Source organism: Vicugna pacos, chromosome 16, assembly GCF_048564905.1.
Source record: "Vicugna pacos chromosome 16, VicPac4, whole genome shotgun sequence".
Taxonomy (NCBI): Eukaryota; Metazoa; Chordata; class Mammalia; order Artiodactyla; family Camelidae; genus Vicugna; species Vicugna pacos.
Genome location: NC_133002.1, coordinates 62,952,741 through 62,974,437, shown reverse-complemented (window position 1 = coordinate 62,974,437; position 21,697 = coordinate 62,952,741). Strand labels below are relative to the sequence as shown.

Sequence of the window (21,697 nt, the reverse complement as noted above, 5' to 3'; positions counted from 1 at the left end):
TTTATGACAACAAATCAGACAACTTGAGAAAATGGACAAATTCCAAGGCAGGTTCCAAATTAGCAAAAATGACTTAAAAAATAGAAAGTTTGAAAAGACCTTTATCACGTGAAGGTATTTAATTAGTAATTTAGAATCCCTGCACAAAAGAAGCCCTAGGCACACACGGCTTCACTAACCAATCCTAGCACATATTTAAGGAAGAAGTACCATCCCACGCAAGCTTTAAGGAAGCAGAGAACACACCCCAGCTGACTTCATGAGGCCAGTCCTCGCCTGATACAAACGCCCCAGAAGAGAGCAGAGCTCAGCGGCAGAGCGCATGCCCAGTGTGCACAAGATTGAACCCAGGACCTCCCTGAGAAAAATAAATAAACCTAATGACCTCCTCAGCCCACCCCACAAAAAAAGAGATAAATAAAACAAAGTTTTTAACAATTAAATTAAGTTAAAGAAATTCTTTTTAAAAACTAAAAAAAAAAGCCCAGCCATCACAGGAAAACCACAGGTCAGTATCCCTCCTGAACAAACAGGTAAAACTCCTTAACAAGACGTTAGCAAAGCAAATCCAGGAACATGTGAAGTGGACTTCACCCCATGACCAGACGGGGTCTAGTCCCCACTTGCAAGGATGCAAGGCTGGGTTAACACCCGAAACCACTGAGGGTAACACCTCGCGTTAACTCCAGCACCCACCCACGAGGAAGGCTCCCATCAACCGCGGGCGGAACGAAGAGCGCCAAGGGAAGCCCGCCCACAGCGGACGCCGTGCCCCACGCCAGAGGCTGCGTGCGCCTCCCTGAACGAGCAGCGGGACATCGCAGCAGCGCGCGCTCCCAGTGAGAAGAGGGCACTAGGGGCCAGCTTGCCCCAGCACCCCCGAGGCTTCAGGCGGCAGACCCGGAGCAGAGCCGGCAGCACAGCGGAAGGGCTCTGAGCAACCGCAGGAGAAACCAGAAGGAGGGTATCCGAAGGGCCAGTGACGGGGACAGAAGGTCAGCCGCAGGAAACCAGCACTGCACGAATCACGGTCCACACACGAAAGAATGTGACCGAGGGGAACGCTAGGAAACAACCCCCGCGACACAGCGCCAGGCAGCATCCCCGCCTCTTTAGGGCCCGGGACGGCGGGCCAACCAGGCAGCCTGTGCTGAGCACTGCTGACGGCAGAGGCTACGCCCCAGTGGCCCTGAGACTCAGGCGCCAGACGGACACAGGACAGGGCGGGTGCTGCCAACTCGGACCAGGCACAAGTGCAGGCACGACTGGCCCCAGCCAGGGACAATGGGCAGGGCCGAGGGGGCGAGGTCCAGAGCACCCAAACAGCGACGTCTCCACCGAAGCTGGGGGCCCGGGACCAACTGGGGTGCACGTGCAGGGGGGTGCACCACCTGCGGGGGTCTCTCTTCCACTAGAGACCTAAGCCATCCCTTTTCAGAACAGAAACACCAGGTTCCCTCCTTGCGGGGCGTGGAATCTGGGGACAGTCAGGCAGCACCAAAACACCCACCCGCAGGCGGCGGGCTCGCTGAGATAGTCCCACAGCAAGCCTAGTCATCCTCACCCACCCCACAGCCGGGGACAGGCCGGCCCAAGGGCACCGAGGCCGGCCGACGTGGACGTGGCTGTTCTGTTAGAGCATCCGGTCAGACGGGCACCTCCGGCCAGTCCAGAAAGGGCACCAGGCTGAGGTGCTGTGCACCCCACCTCGTCCAGACAGCTTTTCTGTGAATGGAGCAGGGCCTTCCTTTCCTCTCAGACACGCAGGCTGGACAGGAGTGACATGGTCACCCTGTGTGGCCCCCTCTGACCCCTGCCATCCAGAGCTGGGGTCTCTGGGGCTGAGGCTTCCCTCCCCGGGGACACGGGTGTCCGGCTGCTTCCACCAAAGGAGCCAGACGGGAGCAACGCTGTGACTTCCAAGCCCAGGCCCCCCTGCTCGACACTCCCCCCGGAAGCCGGCACCCACGTGCACTGGCGCCAGCGAGCAGAGCCCTTCCGGTCGCCTGCAGCACAGGCTGCCCAGGCGAGCCCTGGGCAGCAGGGGCAGAGACAAGCCCCCACACCTGGCCTCCACACGCACAAGCAGCGGCGGCTGCGGAAGCCACGGGCTTCGGGCTGGGCGGTCACACAACAGACAACAACCCCCTTCTCAGGAAACATGTGAGGGACTGAACTCTCCGCCTGCAGGCAGGGTGCTTCGGTGCCCAGGCACCCCGTCCTCCTGGGACGGACAGCACACAGCAGCATGTGGAGGACACAATGAGGCGGACAGTCAGAGGAGGACACTGTCAACGTCCGGGAAGCTGAGGAGAGACCTGGAGCAGGGCAGGTGGCCAGCCGGGGGAGGCCATGGGGTCAACAGCACGGAAAGGGAGAGGCGGCGCCTGGTCTCATTCACTAACAAATAATAAGAACCTAAAGCCAGAGAAAATGTCAAAAATGCTCTCAGTAGTAACACCCGTCATTTGCCAAATTCCTTCCAAAGTCTAAGTAGGAGAAAAGAACAGGATGGGGAGGACTTCCCAGGACAACACTGACATGGCCCCACCAGACACGGGCGGCGGGTGACAGGCCCTGAATCCCAGCCCACGCAGGGGACCAGCCCCGAGGCCAGGCAGTCAGCGTGTCTGGACCAAGGGGGACCCACACTCCATTTTTCATGAGTTCAAGGCAAGTTTTTTATCCCAACACTTTTCCGGGCCTTAAATCCCCCAGGATTTCCCAGGGGGCTCTCTGCACACACGAAGGGAGACTCTCCCGTGCACAGACTCTGAAGGGCAAAAAGCATGAAAAGGAACAAAAAACACTGAAGGCAAGGGCTTTGTTTTTGTTTGTTGGTCTGACTTTTTACATAGAACGGGGCCACCTTAAAAAACTGCCCTCCCCAGCGCACGTGGTCCAACCTGGCGGGCACAGAGGTCAGCGACCCTCAGCAACGGGAGGAAACGCCCTGGCCTCTGATAGCTGGGAGGGTCCTCAGCCAGCACCCAAGCAGGGTGCACCCCTTTCCATGGGGGCATCAAACAGGAGTTGGCTGGAAGCACACACACGTCACACTGGCAGCCACGCTGCAGAGACGCCGACAAACAGCATGCACAGCTGAGAAGAGAGGCCACCGGGTCTGTTCCTGTTGCTCCAGTTTCCCCATAATCACTCTGAAGCACCACGCCTTCCCCGCCCAGGCCTGCTCTCCTGCCACCGCACCAGCCTCCCTCCCCGGGGCACGTTCTCCGGTGAATCACAGGCTGCCCAGCAGGAGATGCTGGTCTGAGGTCCCCTGGAGGCACCACCGAATCAAGGCCAAGACCAGCAGCCCCACCCCAGGCCCTGGGAGAAAGGGGGCCTGCACCAGGTGCCCAGAGTCCCCCGCCAGCCGGTGAGCACGAGCATCGTGGCCCCCGTCACACAGCCCCACTCTTCTCTTGTCTCAAGTGTGCGCCCGGTTTAGTTCCTCAGGGCTGCATACATTAAGGGGAAAACAAAACAATTTCCCATGCGGAGAAATTTGATGCTGAAGTTGAGTTTTGGATGGCCAGGATAAGCAGCTGATTATAATCAATAAGGACCCAGAATGAAAAAATACAATCCTGATAAAGTAAGTGTATGTCAAGTAAATTACGAAAAATTTTAAGTATACAAATATGTAACTAAAAATTAACTTCACAAAGAAACGTTTAAGTGCTCAACAGTCACATGAAGTGTTACTGCCTTGTCACATGTCTAATCTCACAGTGCGACCCACTCGCACACAGCTCCACGGGAGGGGCGGGCCGCCCTGCTCCCCCTCCTGTTCCCCACCCCAGCTGTGAGATGAGGAGGAGGAAGGAGGTGCACAGGGAAGAGCCCAGGGGACACCAGACAGGCGGGACTTCCTGTCTTCAGACCAACCTGCTCACGACGTACCTACCCTACCACCTGAGCATTCACCCAGCTCCTTCCAGTGGCCTGAACAGCCCACAGAGGAATCCACACCCAAACAGCAAACCGCACCAAGACGCTCCCGTTTAGAGCACCCCTCCCCACGCCCCACCGCTCCACTCAGACGTTCCCCTGTGGGTCACAGCCGCCCCCACCAGTCAGCTCTGCCCTGGGGACTGCGCAGGGCTTAGGTCCACCTGATCCTCGCTCAGCCCTCGTGGCAGGAACCCTGCCTCTTGCACCCTCTGTGCCTACGTTAGGCAAGTAGACTGAGAAGCCATCTTTTTCTGAAGAGTTACTGCCCCTGAATTAAGCGGTCCTGACAAGCACTTGGAGGCCCGATGGTGGCTGGTGTCGGTCTGCCTCCAAGATTCTCCTGCACGTGTGGAGCAGGGGCTCATGTGGAGGTGAGACAGGAGGAGACACAGAGGGAAGGGCGGAGGAGCCGGCGGGCCTCATCCAGGACCAGACAGCATAGAGCTGAGGCTGCCAAGGACCGGGCCGGCAGCCCACGCAGTGCAAAGGAGTGCGGGATCCAGAACACCCACGGCAAGGCACTGACGGGTGGGAACCACAGAGAAGAGGCGGCCGAGCTCGGTGCCCACCCCTCTCCTGGGGCCGGCGCTACCTACCCTCCGGCGCTGCCCCTAGTTCTCCAAAGGTGGTGGAGACAGCATGGCTGCAGCTGAGGGACAGAGAGGTGGCACCACTGCCGTCAAGTGGACCAGCCACAGACCAGGCGGGGCCCAAGCAGAGGGAGGGCAGAGAGAGCAGATGGCTGAGCATGCTCTAGGCGAGGACCCCGGACAGACCACCAGGGGCAGCCCGCCTGACCCAGCGAGCACCAAATCCAGAAAGGACAGCTGGGCCTGGGAGATGCCTGGAGCCACCACCCTACGAGTTGACTTGACCAGCGAGAGCCCAGGCAGCGCCGCCGGGCACCCTCTTCTGCTGCTGGGTCTCGCCAGGCAGGCCGGGGGCTCGGGGTGGCAGCCACGACCTGCAGAGCCTGGAGCAAGCACAACAGGTGCCCAGACCCAGGGCCCTGGGACCGTGGACAGGAAGCAGGAACGGAGGTCACGGGGAATCGGGCACAGAGAGCCCGAGGGACCCCTGCACGTAGGGAGGGTGCCCAGCGGGGGGTGGGGGCCAGGACGCTGCGGTGTAGGGACACTGGCCAGGAGCACGGCTCTGTCTCTCCTCCAAGGCAAAGGCGCCTGTGACCCACTAGGCCCCTTCCCCCGCAAGCGTGGGCCTGGGCTGGGCTACCTGCGAGCGCACACCTGTCCAGGAGGACACGTCACCTCTCCACACAGCAGGTGTACAGACCAGGCCGCCAGCGGACGGAGGCGAGCCACACACCGTGCGTGTTCCAACAAGACTCTGTGCCTGCTGCCCAGAAAACGCTGAGTCACGTGAGACAGCGTGAGCTGGCCGCTCCACGGCTACCCCAGCCCACGGGGGAACTGAAGGCGCCTTTCACCTGAACCATACAGGAGACCGTGAACGAGGCACCCCCCCCCCCCGAAAACGCACACGTTCAAGTGCTGCCTCTGTGCTCCTTCCACCCACGGCCTGCCCCAGGCAAGCGCTGCCACTGAAAAGCCCAATTTGGATAATGTGTCCTCTGGCCAAACCACCTTAACGAAACCACAAAGAGCCCGGAGAGAACAGGAATCAAAGCCACCCGGGAATGACCTGGATGACGAGCAAGCGCCCTCCTCGTCAAAGACGGCCTCGTGTCACATCACACGCCCTCCGAGGTCAGAGACCTGCTACTTCCCTTCGACAGACTGCGCAGGGAGGGCGCCACGTGCCTGGGATCATGGGCACTGCCAGGACGAGGGCCCAGGCTCAGGGGGGCCCAAAGGGCCATCACCCCCCGGGGCAGAGTCACAAGTCTGGCGTGCATGGGGCCTGCTCAACAGCCCCCCCACCTGGGCAGGAGGCTCCTCCATCCCCACACGTGGCTCAGGCTGGGTGACCGTGGGCCCGGCGGTCTCCCTTCCGCTGTCTGTCAATGTGTCTGCACTGTTCCCCCCTGACGAGATGGGCAGGACCCTCGCTGCGGAGGGAGATGCAACCCCAGCGGCCGGCACCACCCGCCCGCGCCCACCCCCAGCCACCACGGGGCACCGACTGAGGAGCTGGAGCAGAGAGCAGCAAGCTCAAATGACGACCAGCCTCAACTTTTGATTCTGTTTCCCTTCCTTGAATCTCCTAAATTAGCATTACTCCTAATGCTTACGAAAAAGGGACTAAACCAAAGGGTGTCTCGAGAGTCACAGTGAAGGGGCCTCCAGTGAAAGGAGTTGCCAAACACGTGCCTCCCTCCCACGAGAGGTAGAAGCCATCGCTGCGAGAGAAGCACGCTTCCAGGGAAGCGAAAACCGAGCCCCAGTTTCGATGGTGCTTGTTACGAGTCCACCTGTTTCGCCTAGCCCACACTAATGAACAGGTGGATAAAACGAAGCCAAGTGCATCAAAGGAGGAAGGAAACCCTGGAGCACACACAGCGCGGGCAGGTTTCATCACGCAGGGCGGACGCCTGGCCCGCCGTTCAGGTCTGAGGAGCTCCTGGCAAGACCACGCCCGCTCGGCGGCGGCGGCAGCAGTTACACCAAATTTCTCCCTCTCAGGAGAAGGGAAGGATCCCAGAAGGACCCCGGGTCTTCCCAGCAGACACCAGGCTCCCACGGGCTCAGGAGGCAGGGCCGGGCTGGCCTCACCGGCAGGGGTCTCAGCAGCAGCATCGGTGATACTCCTGCCTAGAGTCCATCTCCCTGGGCAGCTCTGGGCGTGGCGGCCAGCGTGCCCCAGCCCCACGGGGCCCCTCCTCTGGGTGACAAGCGCACAGGGGTGCAGGGCCTGGCTTCACTAAGCCTTTGGGAAAACCCTTCTGCTCCTCAGGAGGAAAAGAGAGACACTCTCTCCTCGAGCGTGGGGCGTGGAGGCGCCCTAGTGACAGCCCTGGCTCCTGCCGGCGGAGTGGCTGGCAGGCCTTGCACAAGCCGGCGACCAGCAGCAAGAGGACCAAAGCTGTTTCTTGGTTTTTTGTTTTTAAAAAAAAAAGGTCCATGGGCCCGGCCGGGGCAGAACTGGACAGAAAGCAGCCCCAGGACCTTCTCAAGCTGAGACCGCACTGGGTGCGCCAGCACTTGAGCCAGGACGAGGTGGCCATGGGTGCTCTGGCTGGTGGCCTGAGAGCGCAGTGGTGGTCACCACCCCAGGGTGGAGGCAGGCACCTGCGGCTCAGCGGCCCCAGTCAAACGCAGCGATGGCCTCTGGAGGGGTGGCTGCCAGGCCAGGGGCTGCAGGAGACCCAGGTGCCCATCCAGGACGCAGATTCCTGAGCAGGACGAGGAGGCCCAGAGCCAGACCACTGCCGCGACAGCGATTTAGGGCGGGGCTTCCCTGCAGGGAAGGGGACCTACAGGCTCGGCCGCGATCCTCAAGCCCTGGCTTCTCCCTGACCTGGGACTTGGCAAGCGACTCATGCAAACACTAGGCATCCACTCACACTCAACCGTTCAAATAAACCGTCTCAGCCCATCCACCCATCCCTTACCAGGATCACCTGCAACATAAACGGCCCCCTGCTAAGACCCGCAGTGACGGCCTGGTGACCAGCTCCACACTCAGCACCTCCTGCCAGCCTCACCCACAAGGAGCCCCTCACAGCAGGCATGTCCTCCTGAAGCGCCGCCCACACAGGCAGCGCGGAGAGTGCCCACAGGCAGAGGTCGTGCCAACACAAGCCGAAACCTGTGTCCGTCAGTGTGAAAGGTGTGCAGCCAGGAAAAGGCCCACAGACCTCAAACGCCAGAAGTGTTCAAATCAGTGTTAAACTTCCTCAGTAATTTAAAAAAAACTATTGCTACTACTGCGGCAAGGAAACTGAAAATACACGCTCAAACAAAACCTTACACACAAAGGCTCAGATCAGCGTTGTTCAGAAAAAGCAAGACACCCACACAACAGAGCACCGACCAGAGGAAGGACAGGGCACAGACACAGGCCACTGCGTGGAGGCAGCGGGACAACACCACGCTGAAGGAAGGTCCCATCACATGACTCCACTCAGATGAAACATCCAGAGTAAGCAAGTCTAGGGCTCCAGGGGCTGGGGGTGGCAGGGGAGGGATGGGGAGGGCCCGCTACTGCGTGTGGGCTTCCCTTCAGGAGTGAGGAGAATGCCTGGGAATTAGTGGGGATGGCCGCACAACCCTGTGCACATACAAAACAATCACGGAGCTTATATACTTTAAAGGGAGAATTACAATGTGCATCACACCTCCATCTCTTTTAAAGCCCCTGTATGACACACCACGTCTACTCACAGCACGGAAGGACACGTGAAAACACGGATTACCTCAGCAGACCACAGGCACTCAGGAAACGGTGCATCTCCCAGGTGCCTTTAAAGCATTCCGAGAGTCTCATCACGTAAGTGACAATGAAGGGGCAATGGCACTGTGAGTCTGAGGACATTCTAGGTGCAAAGCAGTGCGGGGGGTCCTCTCTGCTCCTCCGACACCCGGGGCCCCACTGTCCCCACGCCCTCACGCCTCTGACACCCGCCAAGGAGAGCAGAGGAGGCGACACCCAGGAAGACGACATCACCCCGAGTCACAGCCCAGAAGCCCCTGTTTAAACACAGCCCGAAACCCCTGCTCTCCTCCAAGTGGGCCCTGGGCTCCCCAGCTCCAGCGACAAGCAGGGTCTCACCCACAGCAACGACAGAGCAGGGGGACAGGGCCGGAGGGAGGGGGCTGACCCCAGGGCTGCATAGGGGCCCCCCCTTCCCGCAGAACTTAAACTCCACACAAGCAGAGCAGGCGGCACCACCCAGCGCCCTCGGGCAGGGGTAGGGTCTGCGCTCAGATCAGGGGTTACAAACACCCCGAGCATCTGATCAAAACCAAAGTTCAAATCACCTGCCTTCTTTCATTTCTCTCTGTGACATGATTAAGCAGCAGGAAACCTGAGGAGGCCACGCTCCCGCCCCAGCGGCTTGGACTCCACGGGCACTGCTGCCCCCTGGCGGCGACATGCGAGGCCGCTCAGCCCAGCCCTCCCCAGGTGGAAGGCCCCTCGGACAAGGCAAGGCCGACCCTGGGGCACAAGGCGCGGTCGCATTTCCCATCTGTTCAGGGATGACATCCACTCTGTGCTTCAACCACTTGGGAATGAAATCAAGGTACTCGGAGCTTCCCCGCCAAGCCCACAGCCCCACCAGCTGACCCTGCCCCACTGCAGCAGTGCTCACCAGGGCCTGCAGTGTCCCGTCCATGGCAATGACCCCCTCGATGGTCTGGAAGGAGGAGTTGGCCAAGGTGCACAGGCTCCAGTCCAGGAAACCGGCCATCTTCTTCTGCTTGACGTCAGGCCGAGTGACAAACCTGCCAGAAGGACACAAACAGGCAGGTGACAGTTCTGCCACAGCCCCTTTCCCTCTACGGCTCCATCCGGCACGCTCCAACCCGTAGACTCTGGCCCTCAGGTGCGATTCGCACCATGACTGAGGTCTGGGTCCCACGCCCCCAACCCCCACCTCCCACGTGCCCACTGGTGCCGAGCGCTGGACACCACAGGCTCCCCTTCCCATCTCCAACCCCGGATCCCTTCGCCTTGGGAACCCACACCCCGTGCCACCCCTCCCCGCACCTGCTACAGGGCTCCATTCCTCACCCTCTCTGCCCGGCACAGCCCCCGCCCCGGTGGGTCCACTCAGCTCTGTGCCGCGAGAGCTGGCTGGTGCCCCACTCCTGGGCATGGGTCTGGGCGGCCATCCTCCAGGCCCACGGCAGAGCAGGGCCCCTGCACTCCTCACCCCCTCGGCCCATGCCAGGCCTGGCTCTACCTTGACCGAGCCCCCGCCCTCCCCAGGAGCTGGCGGCCGGGGGCAGAAACACGAAGCAGGCACATAACAAGAAGGAAACAGCTAAGCAAGGGGAGGGCAGGAGGCACAGGGACAGCATCCTGACCGGTGAGGACCTCTCCTCCCCAGCTGCCCCCACAGAGCACAGCAGGGTGGGCCACACCATTCTCCGCCCCTGCAGATGGACTGGAAGCCCCCCACCGGCACTCGGCCCTCTTCCTTCAGGATGGTGCTGTCCACACCCCCACCCAGCTGAGAGGAGGCCTGCAGGTGGGGAAACCAGGGCTGGCATGTGGTCCCCCTCACCCGAGCACACACGGTCCCCCCAGCCCACGCACACACCTGGAGACGCTGCCACCAGGGATTTCCCACTTTGGGGCGCTGGTTACAAAGGCAAACTCACATGCCCTCCCCAGGAAGCTGTGCTTCGGGGCACGGGAAGAGGCCCAGGACCTCGTGCAGAACCTGCGCCTCCAGTGATACCAAGAGGGGAGAAACGGGGACAGACCCGAGGCAGCTTCCCTGACCCCGTTTAAATCCCCGACTCCGGGAGGCCCTGCGGGATGAGGGCCACGCCCACAGCAGCCTCATCCCCAGCCTGACCTCCGACCCAGCCCAGAGGCGGCCCACAGGGCTGGGGGCAGTCCGGCTGGGACTCAGACACTGGGGGCGCACCCCTGCCTCTGCGCTGCACCTCCCCAAGCAGCCAGGCCGACCTCCTCTCCTGGACACAGTCACACGAGCTGAGTTTCCAAAGTACAGTAAAAACCTAAGGCTCCTTTGAAAGACTTAAGCAAGTTGGTTATTTTACATTTTATTTTTCTCATTAAAAAAAAGGGAATATCACGTTCACAGCAGAGGTCCAAAAGCACAGACAAGCAAAAAAGGAAACTACCCCACAGATGTAACACACAGACTCACAGAAGCGACACCTCCCATAGGCCCAATGCTGCCCCCTCTTGTGGGAAACACCACACTGCAGACTTTACATCGACTTTAAACGTGGAGCTCGGCTAACACATGCGGTGTTTCAGAGAACCACCGTCCTTGTCCCAGGGAGGGAAGCACAGCCAGAACGATCCACAAAACCTTAACGACAGGACCAGACTCCCAGATGGACAGAGGGCATGACGCCGGAGGGACCGGTGGCTGCTCCGAGCCTTGTCGGCACTGTCACCACACGGCACCTGGCCTGAGACTGAAATAGCACAGGGGCCGTGGCAAAACCTACCAGGCGTACGAACTTCCTGTGTGTGTTTTTAAAATAAATAATGGAAAAGTGAGATATCCACAAAGCAGGGATAGACTACAGTTACCCGTAAGGGGGAACGTCCACTCTACACCTTACACCAAAAAAGGCCCAAGTGGATTAATAATTCTGTTAAACAACAAAAAGGTAGAAAATATAAAAGATTACTTCTCAAGTTTCCTAACAGGATAAACTTAACTAAACAAAAGAACAAAACAGTATTTTTATAGTTAAGTTAAAACTTTACTCCAAAGGATAAAGTAAAAGGCCACTAACCAGGGGGCGGAACCATCGTCCCCACCGCACCTGATGCCCTTCATCGGAGAAAGCTCACCCTCGAGGAGAAAAGGCACCACGAGCCCGTGGATGGCACAGTCAGGTCGCGCAGCGGGACACACAGTGCCTGGAGTGGCACTGACGTGTGAAGACTCTCCAGCCACCAGAGAAACGCACACCAACTACCAGCCATAGCAAAACGACACGCGATCCCACTGGGGCAGCAGGCTGTCCGCGAGGCCGCCCACGCAGCAGAGCCCGAGAACCCGCCCCCAAGAGTCACCTGGCAACTGGCACACAGGCTCCCCAACAACCTCGTGTCCCGCGACTCAGGGAGCCCACCTCCCTGGGCCTAAGACAAACAATCCCAAAGACCAAAACAGGTGTACGCCCAAAGCTGCACCGTAAGAGGGCCAACGTGAGGAAGCGACCAGAGTAACTCAGACACCGGAAATCAGGAGCCACTTAATCAACGGCAACGTGAAACTCAGCGGAAAAGCAGGCTGCTGACTGAGACCCTGCTGCGCAAGCTCAGTAGTGACAGGACGGGAAAAAAGACCACAACTCTCGCGTTGTGTGGCTAATCACAAATGCGCAGGGTTTTCCTAATTCTCTACGTTAGAAAATTTCCAGCTTTTCTACATGGAACACACCTTGACTTCACAAATAGATAAAAAGGTCTGCTTTTTAAAATTAATGCAACCAGTAGGAGTACAGGCTTATTTTCCCTTGGAGAGTTTCTGTACAGTAACACCCTAGCTAAGTGTCTTGGCATCAACATAACATCAAAGAACAGAAAATGCAGCAATGTTCAGAGGTTCCACTGAAGAAAAGGGACAGGCACAGTTCCAGACGACACGTCGTAAAGGAGCATTCACAGCTAGCAGCGGGAAGCGTGCGGCACCAGAAGCAGGCACCCCGTAGGCAAGGCCTTCGCAGGGCCCGACTGCAAGAGACAGACAGGTAGAGGGGCCTGCCCCTCAGCCCCCACCCATTCCAAAACTGAGGACACGGGCTCCCGGAGCTGGGCACGCCGGCCGCAGCACTGGACTCAGGCTCAGCCTTGCTCGTCTGACCAGCAGGTGGCGCGTGCGTCCCGCCAGCACGGACAGAACAGGCCAGGCCGGCTCTGGAGGACACAGCAGGGAGAGGGGTCAGGGGTTCGCTTCCACCGCCCACAGGTGCGGGACTCCAGTCAAGCCCAGAGAGCCTGACCAAGCCCTCAGCACTGCAGCTAACAATAATAAGCGATAAAAAGAAAACAGAAGATAAAGACGTTACTTTCCGTTTAAGAAACTTAGAGAACACTTGTAAGACCGCCTGAATGTTGGTAAACGTGGGAAAGGGCGACTCTCACTAGTGCAGCCTTCCAGTAACTGCATTTAAAGCGCTGAGAACGCTCATTCCAATTCTAGGAACTTGTCCCTAAGAACCAATCAGAAGTCGAACCACACAGAAAGAAATGAGACTTGGGGTCACCAGAGGCGGGTTAGGGGGGGAGATGGGGAAGGCGGCCACAAAGGCACAAATTTCCCGTTAAAGGTACAGGGGTGTGCACACAACTCGAGGAACAGAACTGACGCTGCTGCACAAAATGCACCGAAGTCGTTAAGGGAGTGAATCCTGGACTCTTGTCACAAGGAGGAAGACGTTCCCCACATCTTTAATTCCATGTCTGCCTGAGATGATGGACGCTCACTGAGCTTGCTGTGACGACCACATCATAAGGCCTGTGAGTGACGTCTCCAAGCCGCGCACCCTGGGCGCACGTGGAGCTGTGCGCCAACCATGTCTCAAGAAACTGGGAGGGAAAGAGGAGTCAACCAGAGCCACACAAGGGTCACGCAGGGGGCTCGTGATGTTCATCTCACTGACACAGGTCCACACGGCAGTGGGCGGGAGGAAGAACACGTCACACCGTAACCACGCTCAGAAGCCTGACCGCCTGAAGCTCAGGGTCAGCCCATCGGCACCGGAACAAATCCACCGACACCCCACATGCCATGGAAGGACGTGGGCCACTGGCGGACACGCCCACGGGCAGGGGGACCAAGGACAGGGCAGTTACATCTCACGGGAGGACAGTATGTTTTCTTTTGTACCTTCTATTTTCCAAAACTCACATGGTGACTTTCACAGTCAGGAAGCCCACCTACTTCGCTCCTCTGCAGGCGGGCTTCTCCTCCAGGTGGAGCATCCAGGCGGGCTCAGGCCCCTCTCCAGCTCCTAATACCATTCCTCGCAACCAGTTCTGCCCTTGGTGGGCAAAGCAGCTTCACAAATGTGTCGTCCGAGGCCCCCAGCTGCCCTCTACACCCGGCACTTCCCTTCCCACCTCGGACAAGAAGGTCGTGGCTGCACAGCTGACAAGGTGGCCCGGAGCCAAGTGCTGCTCATTTCCCAGCCCGAACATCCCAAGGTCTTCACAGCCAACTTTCACGAATGGGGGGAGCCAAACTTTTTAATTCATCTACACTACACACAGATTTTAAATCACGTCACACAAGAAACACACTACTACACACAAAACAGATAAACAAGGACCCACTAGTAGCAGAAGGAATTACATTCAGTATCTCGTAATAAACTGTAACAGAAAATAGTCTGAAAAAATATATATACATATGCATAACAGGATCACCACACTGTGCACCTGAAACATTGTAAATCAACTATACATCAATAAAAAATAAAAATTTAAAAAAAGAAATAATAAATCACGTCATCGAAAGATTCAGAAGAACTGCTTTCTTGTGCTCTCCCATTTCATGAAACAAGTCCATGCAGTCATGTGCGTCTTTTGACGCTTTTGTGGAGACGCCAGGTCTGCCGCCAGGGCTTCTTCCCAGCTAATCAGTAAGACCATCTGGGCCTTTGTGGGGCACGGCCACTCTAGGTAACGTGGAACGCCTGGGGATTTTCAGCCCAAGTCACAAGACACACTCACAGCCCGCGATCTCCACAAATCGCAGTGTGGACTGCTTTCTAAGTGACTTTCAAAGGCTCTTCCACCTGCCACCACCCCAGAGGCAAGGTCTGGCAAAAGTGCCACAGCTGTTCTAAACCTATGCTCCTTTGATGGGCCCGTGAGCCCCCAACCCAGCCTCACGTGACTCCCCTGAGCCCCAGACCAGCAGTGCCAGCAGTCACATAGGTTCAGGGGTTTTCTGCACCCCAGCAGTGCTGCTGGTCCCCCATGGAGGGCAATGGGGTACTCAGGACATCAAGGACCTCCCCAGACCAGGCATCCCAGCATCCTCTCTGACAACAAAGACACACAGCTAACACAGAAGACAGGCCCGCTCGGAGAGCACTCACCTGGACACGAGGACGGCAGCGGCATCCCGGGCCTTGTCGCTGACCACCAGGTAGGACTACAAGGAGGGAAAGAGGACGGACACCATGACACACACGATGCAAGCCTCAGGGGCCAACTCAGTGCCGGCCCCACACTCAGCAGCTCCCACCAGCCCACGCCCACAGGCAGAGGCCAAATCCCAAGGCTGCACAAACTACTCACACACCTGCGCTCGGGGCTGCAGCTGCCACCACTGCACCACCTCAAGGAAGTGTCCAGTCTGCACGTGGCGTGTGCTCACACTCATGAAACACGTTTGCAAAACCAGCAGAAAAAGGAAGCACGTACACGTCACCCAGAGCCCACAGAACATGCGTGGGCCCCGTGAGCACTCTGTGCGCCGAACAGCTGGAGACCCCGCTCACACGTGAGAGGACTGGGTTCTCGGGAAGCCTGCCTCGTTTCCACTCTCAGCAACTAACTTCTCTCCAAGCGATACACTTAGAAGATCTTTCTTCGGGAGGACAAAACTTTAAGAACGCACTGCCTCTCCCCAGGCAACCCCACTAGGAGCCGAAGACACAGAGAATAACTGCTAGAAGCAAACCGCCATCCAGAAGAGAGGATCTAGAAACAACAAGATCAGGGAGCACCTTTCCCCTCAAGACTCCCGGGAGCGTCCACTCTCTGACACAGCAAGACATTCCCAAGAGCCTGCTGAGGGGAAAGCAACCCCAGAGCCGCAGGACACCGGGGCCCCGGGCCACAAGGAGCACCATGAGGACAAGCCGGGAGCCAAAGCCCTGGGTTCAAACCTGGATCCACCACGCACGGGAAAGTGGGCAAGCGAGGATACTTTCACGCCTGTTGCCTCCTCAGTAAAACGAGGATGAAACAGTTAATACCTCGTCAAGTGGGATCCAAGGCGTTAACGCAGTATAAGTGGCAGGCAGACGCTGCCCCCACCGCCCCACCGTGCCCACGGTGACTGCTAACCAAGGGAATTTGACGGTGGTGGGACATCACTTCTGCGCTGAGGTCACACATTACTGTGACCTGCACTCTGCGACAGACCCCGCCCCTGCGGCTTCACAGAATGAGCTGCACGTTGTGGGCCCACAAGGAAACAGACCGCCAAGCTTGGAGGCCAGGGGCCAACACCCTCGAGAGCTGCAGGTGGGCGGCCCGGGAGCTCTGCCTGCAGCCTCGGAGACCCCGACGCAGAGGGCCCGGCAAAGCCACACCCAGGCTCCTGACCCAAGGGACTGGGAGACGACAGGTAAGCGTGTGCTGTGTCAACAGCTCAAGTCTGGGGTGGCATCCTCCGCAGCGGCAGGTGACTACTAAAATAACCTATGGCTGTGCACATAGCACTTGCAGCAGGAGAAGTCTGAAAAAAACACAAATGCTCTCTCCTGGCACTAATATGTGAGAAATTTCAACTTAGTATTTGTCTTGCTTCTCTTTATTTTCTAATTTTCCTACAATCAACATGTGTTATTCACACAATGTTAAAAATTAAGTTGTAAATGGACATTTTTGTCTCTTACCATTACCCCGAAACCTCTTCTACACTATTATCAGAGTATCTGCACCGTCTACAAGGACGTAAGGCTGAAGTCACTCATCCTGACCCCACAGGAGGCATCACAACCTCATGGTAAGTGACAAACTGGAATTTCACCTCACTGAGAAGAGCAGCCACAGCTGAGGGCAGATCAGATGTCAACAGTGGACCTAGTCAAGCCCCAAATGCAGGCCAGCAGAAGACGCGGACCCCCCCCCCGCCAGCACCCACGCAGCCACCCCTACCTGCGCCACCTGCAGGATGCGGTCCATCGTGGACACTCGTGCTTGCCCGGGCCGAGTGAGGAGGTCCCCGTCCAGGCGTGAAAAGTCGAAAGGGATCAGGCAGGTCACCGAGAGCCACAGTAAGAGCACGTAGCGGGTCTCCCAGGTCTAGAGGCCAGAGTGATTTGACTCACAAAGCGGCCACCCCTGGGTCCCGCCGCCCCCCACCCCCCCACCCCTCCACCCCAGACGCCAGGGCACGGGCATAGGTGCGGCCACACCCCATGCCCCCGAGTGCCTCCTGCACCTGAAAGTGCTCCACACCTCGCCGGACTGCCAGGCTGGCCACTGGCCAGCATCTGTGAGCCTGGATTTCAGGAAGGCTCCCTAACTAAGGACTGTCAGCGTGAACCACGTGCGTACGCTGAAACCTGCCTTCCTCCCAGACAGGAGTCTGGGTCAGCACAAGCCAGCAGAGTGCCCACACCACCCACCTCCGGCGACATCCTGGGTGCTGACCCCATGACTGTCCCTGGTGGACAACACCTCACACACCTTCACAACTCAGCCCTCAGGAATTACAGGTGCCCTGGGTGACCCAACTGAGAGGAGGGTCTGGAAGCTCGACCCTGGTTCCCTCCACCTTCACCCCTCGTGTCTCTCTCTGAGGACTTTCCTGTAATGAACCTGCCGCAGGGCAAGCACATGCCCAGCCCTGGGTGGTCCTCCTGGAACATCGGACCTGGGGTGGTCCTGGGGACTCCAACACAGTTCAATTTAAAATGTACGAAATTTGGACGGTGATACAGCTGTCACTACACTGTATGCAGGTATGTGGTTTCTTTATAAAGGTCATTTAAAAAAAAAAAAAAGCCACTAGCTAAAAAGAGGAAAGCCAAAGGAACGTGACACAAAACAGCACAAGATAAATCTGAAGGAGGGGACGAGGCCGCCAGTGCAGGAAGGCGCAGGCAGACAGGAACAGAGCAGGGGCTGGGAATGAAGAGGCCGGGGGGCACTCACCTCGTGGTCTTTGAGGTTCTGATGCATGAACATGTCTAAGACACGCTGTACATCCGCTACTTCGTGGGGAAATAAGCGAAGAAACGTTTTATATCCTCGAACCTATCAAATAAAAAAAGACACTGAATTATTACATAATAAGAAGATACAGAAAGAAGCAAATTATTTTCTCTAATATCAAAAATCACCACGTGGGCCGCAAAGACACTGAATTATTACATAATAAGAAGATACAGAAAGAAGCAAATTATTTTCTCTAATATCAAAAATCACCACGTGGGCCGCCCCAATAAGCAAAAGAACGATGTCCCACTACAAGGACACAACTTCGTGAGACTAAACGGCAGGAGAGCTACCTCTGCTTCTTGAATCATGCCGTGTGCGTGTTTGGTCCCAGTGTGACCAACAGATCCTGGGTGTGCTTCAGCAGAAATAGAGATTTATCATGAACTCCCAAGTTTTGCTTCTATCTTAATTCTGAGGATTAAGTCCTTGGGAACCGAAAGCTTCCCAAATTCGTTAAGGCTTCTGTGAAATGCACCAGCAGTACGCCTTCAGGAGGGACCCTGCACTCAACCAACTGAGGGCAAGAAGCGTGTAAACGGCCCGTCCCCACCCACACCGCAGGCACCATGGCCAGCAACCTGCCGCCCCACAGACCCACCACCCACCCCAAGGTGGCTGAGTCTCTCCCGTGAGTAAGTATACAGGCCAGCACACAGGCAGCACCTGGAGCTTGTAAGACTGCAGACCACCAGGCCCCACCCCAGACCCACTCCCTCAGAGTCTGCGCTGAACAAGACCCTACTCGGCGGTCTGCACCTCCACTTCCTTCCAACTTTGTGCTCTTCCTCAGTCAGGCATATACACATACACACATGGACGTGCATGGACCCCCCATTTCCAGCTCACTGGCGCCTCGCCCACCAAAGGCAAGGTGCTGGAAACAACGCAGCAAAGCACGGCTGCAGCCAAAGGCACAACCAGACCACTAACACCCGATCCCCGACACATGGTGAGATCGGGATAGGGGAACCCACAGCTGGTGTGTGAGAACCAGCCTTCCTGAGAGGTAGCATTTCAGAAGGCAACTTCTGGAACAAGTGTTTTAAGAAAGTGTTCTCTCAACTACAAAGTGCTATGTAAATACTACCTTGGTGATAATGTAAAGAAATTTAAAAGCCAGATGTACAAGGTCAGCAGGAGACGTCTTATCTTGCACCAACTCCAATAACAAGTTCAGCATCCACTCTAAGGAAAAGCATACACAAAACATTTACTATTAAATTAAACACCAATATGATACAAAACAAAATGCCAAAAGAAAAAAGGACTATTAGAAATGTAAGAATGGTTCAATGTTAGTAAGTCTATATAATCCAAGTATCAATAGAGCAAAAGAAAAAAAAATTTCCATCTTAGCAGTTTCTAAAAGGGCATTAGGGTTAATACTTCATTCCTGCTTTTGAAACGTAGGGAGAACATTCTTAATTTTTAAAATTATTCCATCTCAAATCAGTAACTAATACCATGCTCTAAGGAAGACACCTGCTACAATTGCTACAATTCAGCAGCAACCTGATTCTAACCGAGGTAAGAAGAGGGGGAAAAGGGGTCTCCACACTCCCAGCTTCTACGGAACGGCTGGTAAGGAGCGGCCCTCCCGCCAACAATCAGGGAGCCAGACACAAGTGTTTTCAGACACCGGGCAGCAGGCAGTGCACGGGAACCAACCAGCTGGGGCCTCAGCCGCCCAGGCTGCCCACCGGAAAGTAACTGTTGCAACCCAGTGCAGAGGGGGACCCAAGCGGAGCGGAGACTGGGCTTTGAGGAGGCCGAGTCGGCTGAAATCTGCAGGACGGCGAGCCGGAGGAAGCTAAGCAGAGGAACAGCTCCAGGAGTCTGCTGAGGCCCCTCGAGTCTGGCTGGACCCTCACAGACAGTGGTTATACCCCAAGGCTGGGTACGAACAACTGCCCGGAAGCACTCCGGCTGAGTTCCCACAGCTCACACAGGCCTGACATTTGAATCCCATCAGGCCAGAGTCCTTGTTGAGCACCCAGAGCAACCAGCAGGCATTCCAGTAAAGTCTTTCCTTAGTAGTAAGGCTAAATTAGAGAAAAACTAGAGAAGAAGCTACACCTGCCCAACAAAGCTTAAGCAGGATGCAAAGGAGGCACCTGATGGACAGTTAACTAAGCTGCCTGAAAACGCCAACACTCTTCAAAGACAGAAAGCTTTAGAACACCCAACAAGATAACAATCACAGCGTCCGTCATCCACTAAAAAAATTACTAAACATGTGACTGTCTAAAACTACTGTGACCCCAACAGGAAAACCAGTCAACAGAAATAACCAGAAATTACAAAGACGATAGAATTAGTAGACATGAACTTCAGACACTATAAATACTATAAAACATCCTTAAGGTAGTAAAAGACAACATAATCAACATGAGGAAAGAAACAGCAGCTATTTAAAAAACAGAATTTTAAGAGCTGGAATAAGTAAGACCTAAAACGACAATTTAGTGGGGGCGGGTGTAGCTCAGCGGTAGAGCACGTGCTCAGCGCGCACAAGGTCCTAGGTTCAGTCCCCAGTCCCTCCATTAAAAAATAAGTAAACCTAATTACCTGCCCCCAAAATTAAAAATAATAAAATAAAATGACAAATTAAATGGCATCAACAGATTAGACTGCAGAAGAAAGGATCAGAGAGCCTGAAGACAGCAATAAAAACTTCCAGACTAAGGGGAGAGAAGATGTAAACAACCAAGCAGCCGCAGTGCCCCTGCCGGGTGCCACGCGTACCAGCAGAGGGGTGCCTGGAGTCGGGCAGGCAAGGACAGAGACGATCGCTCATGGAGGAAGAGCCACGATTTCCCCAGATCTGATAAAAGTCTATAAATCCCTCAACCCAAAAGGTCCAACAAACTCCAAACAGGAAAAACAGAAAAAACCCACACCACAGCATGTCATAATCAAGTTGTTGAAAACCAGCAATAAACAGAAAATTCTAAAAGCAACCAGAGACAAAAGCACACTTCACCCAGAGGAACAGAGGCGAGCAAAGGCCGACTTCTCGCCAGAGCCAACCAGCCGTGTCTTCCAAAATGAGGAAAGAAAACGCTGTCAACCTAGAGTTCCACAGCCAGCAATACATCTTTCAAAAATGAAAGTGAAGCAAACTATCAAACAAAAGCTGAAAGAATTCATCACCAGTAAATCTACACCAGGAGAAATGTTGAAGTAAATTCTTCAAGCAGAAAGTAAATGATACCAGACAGAAACTACAGTCTATAGAAAGCAAAGCATAAAGGTGGAAATAGTAAGTGCACAAATAAATATTAAGGACTTTCTCATTATTAATTTCTTCGGGGGAAAAAAACTTGAATGTTCAAAATAAAAACCATGACAATATAGTGTAAAGGTTTATCACATACATAGAAGAAAGGTGTGTGACAAAGAACAGAAGGGAGAATGAGAGACTCTGCCCGTGAGGTCCTTACACTACACCCAAGACGGCATAGTATCACTGGGGTGGGCCGTGGTAAGCTGAGGAGGCACACCACACCCCAAAGCAATCGCTAAAAATACAAAGCAAAGGAACAGCTAATGAACTAACAGTGGAGACAAAATTAAACACCAACAGACATTAAGTTTACACAAAAGAAAGCAGGCAAAGAGTAAAAAAGAAACAAAAACAGATGGGGAAACGAGTCAGCAGAGAGCGAGGAAACGGACAGCTACACCACAGGACCTCACACTACAGGTAAAAGGCAGTAACTGTCAGAGTGGATTTTAGAAACAGGAACACCCAACTGCATTCTCCCTACATGAAATGCACTACAAAAATAAAGACACAGCTGGTTAAAAGTAAAAGGAAGGAAAAAGATTTACCAAGCAATCACTAACCACGAGAAAGCTGGGGAGCCCACACCAGCCTCAGTCAGACAGACTTCAGAACAAGGACTCCTACAGAGACAAAGATGACCTTTCATAATGACATAAGGGTCAGTTCTCCAAGATTTAACCGTCCTCTCAGTGCACAGATGAAACTACAGGACTTCAAGATAAGCAAAGCAAACACTGAGAGAACTGAAAGGAGAAACAGACAAATCCATAATTACTGCTGAAGATTTCTATACTCCTCTCTCAGGAATTGACAGAACATGTGAAAAAGATGAGTAAGGATATAAAAGATCCAAGTAACACACCAATAACCGCCTTATTTTTTAAATGACATTGACAGAGCACT

General features: G+C 55.5%; 1 protein-coding gene across 4 annotated transcripts in view; it reads right to left on the bottom strand.

Annotated features, from left to right (window-relative positions):
- TBCD (tubulin folding cofactor D) overlaps positions 1 to 21,697 on the bottom strand; it is a 124,640-nt gene that overhangs the window by 98,872 nt on the left and 4,071 nt on the right. For 2 of the 4 annotated variants that reach the window (XM_072939948.1, XM_072939947.1), the window contains exons 3-7: positions 18,593 to 18,690; positions 17,440 to 17,541; positions 16,438 to 16,584; positions 14,646 to 14,701; positions 9,191 to 9,323 (exon numbers count right to left, since the gene is read on the bottom strand). In XM_072939948.1, coding sequence (XP_072796049.1) covers positions 9,191 to 9,323; positions 14,646 to 14,701; positions 16,438 to 16,584; positions 17,440 to 17,541; positions 18,593 to 18,690 — 536 coding nt within the window. Of the gene's footprint in view, positions 1 to 7,489; positions 7,566 to 9,190; positions 9,324 to 14,645; positions 14,702 to 16,437; positions 16,585 to 17,439; positions 17,542 to 18,592; positions 18,691 to 21,697 lie in introns of those variants that run through there. The other 2 variants (XM_072939950.1, XM_072939949.1) reach the window with 2 other exon arrangements.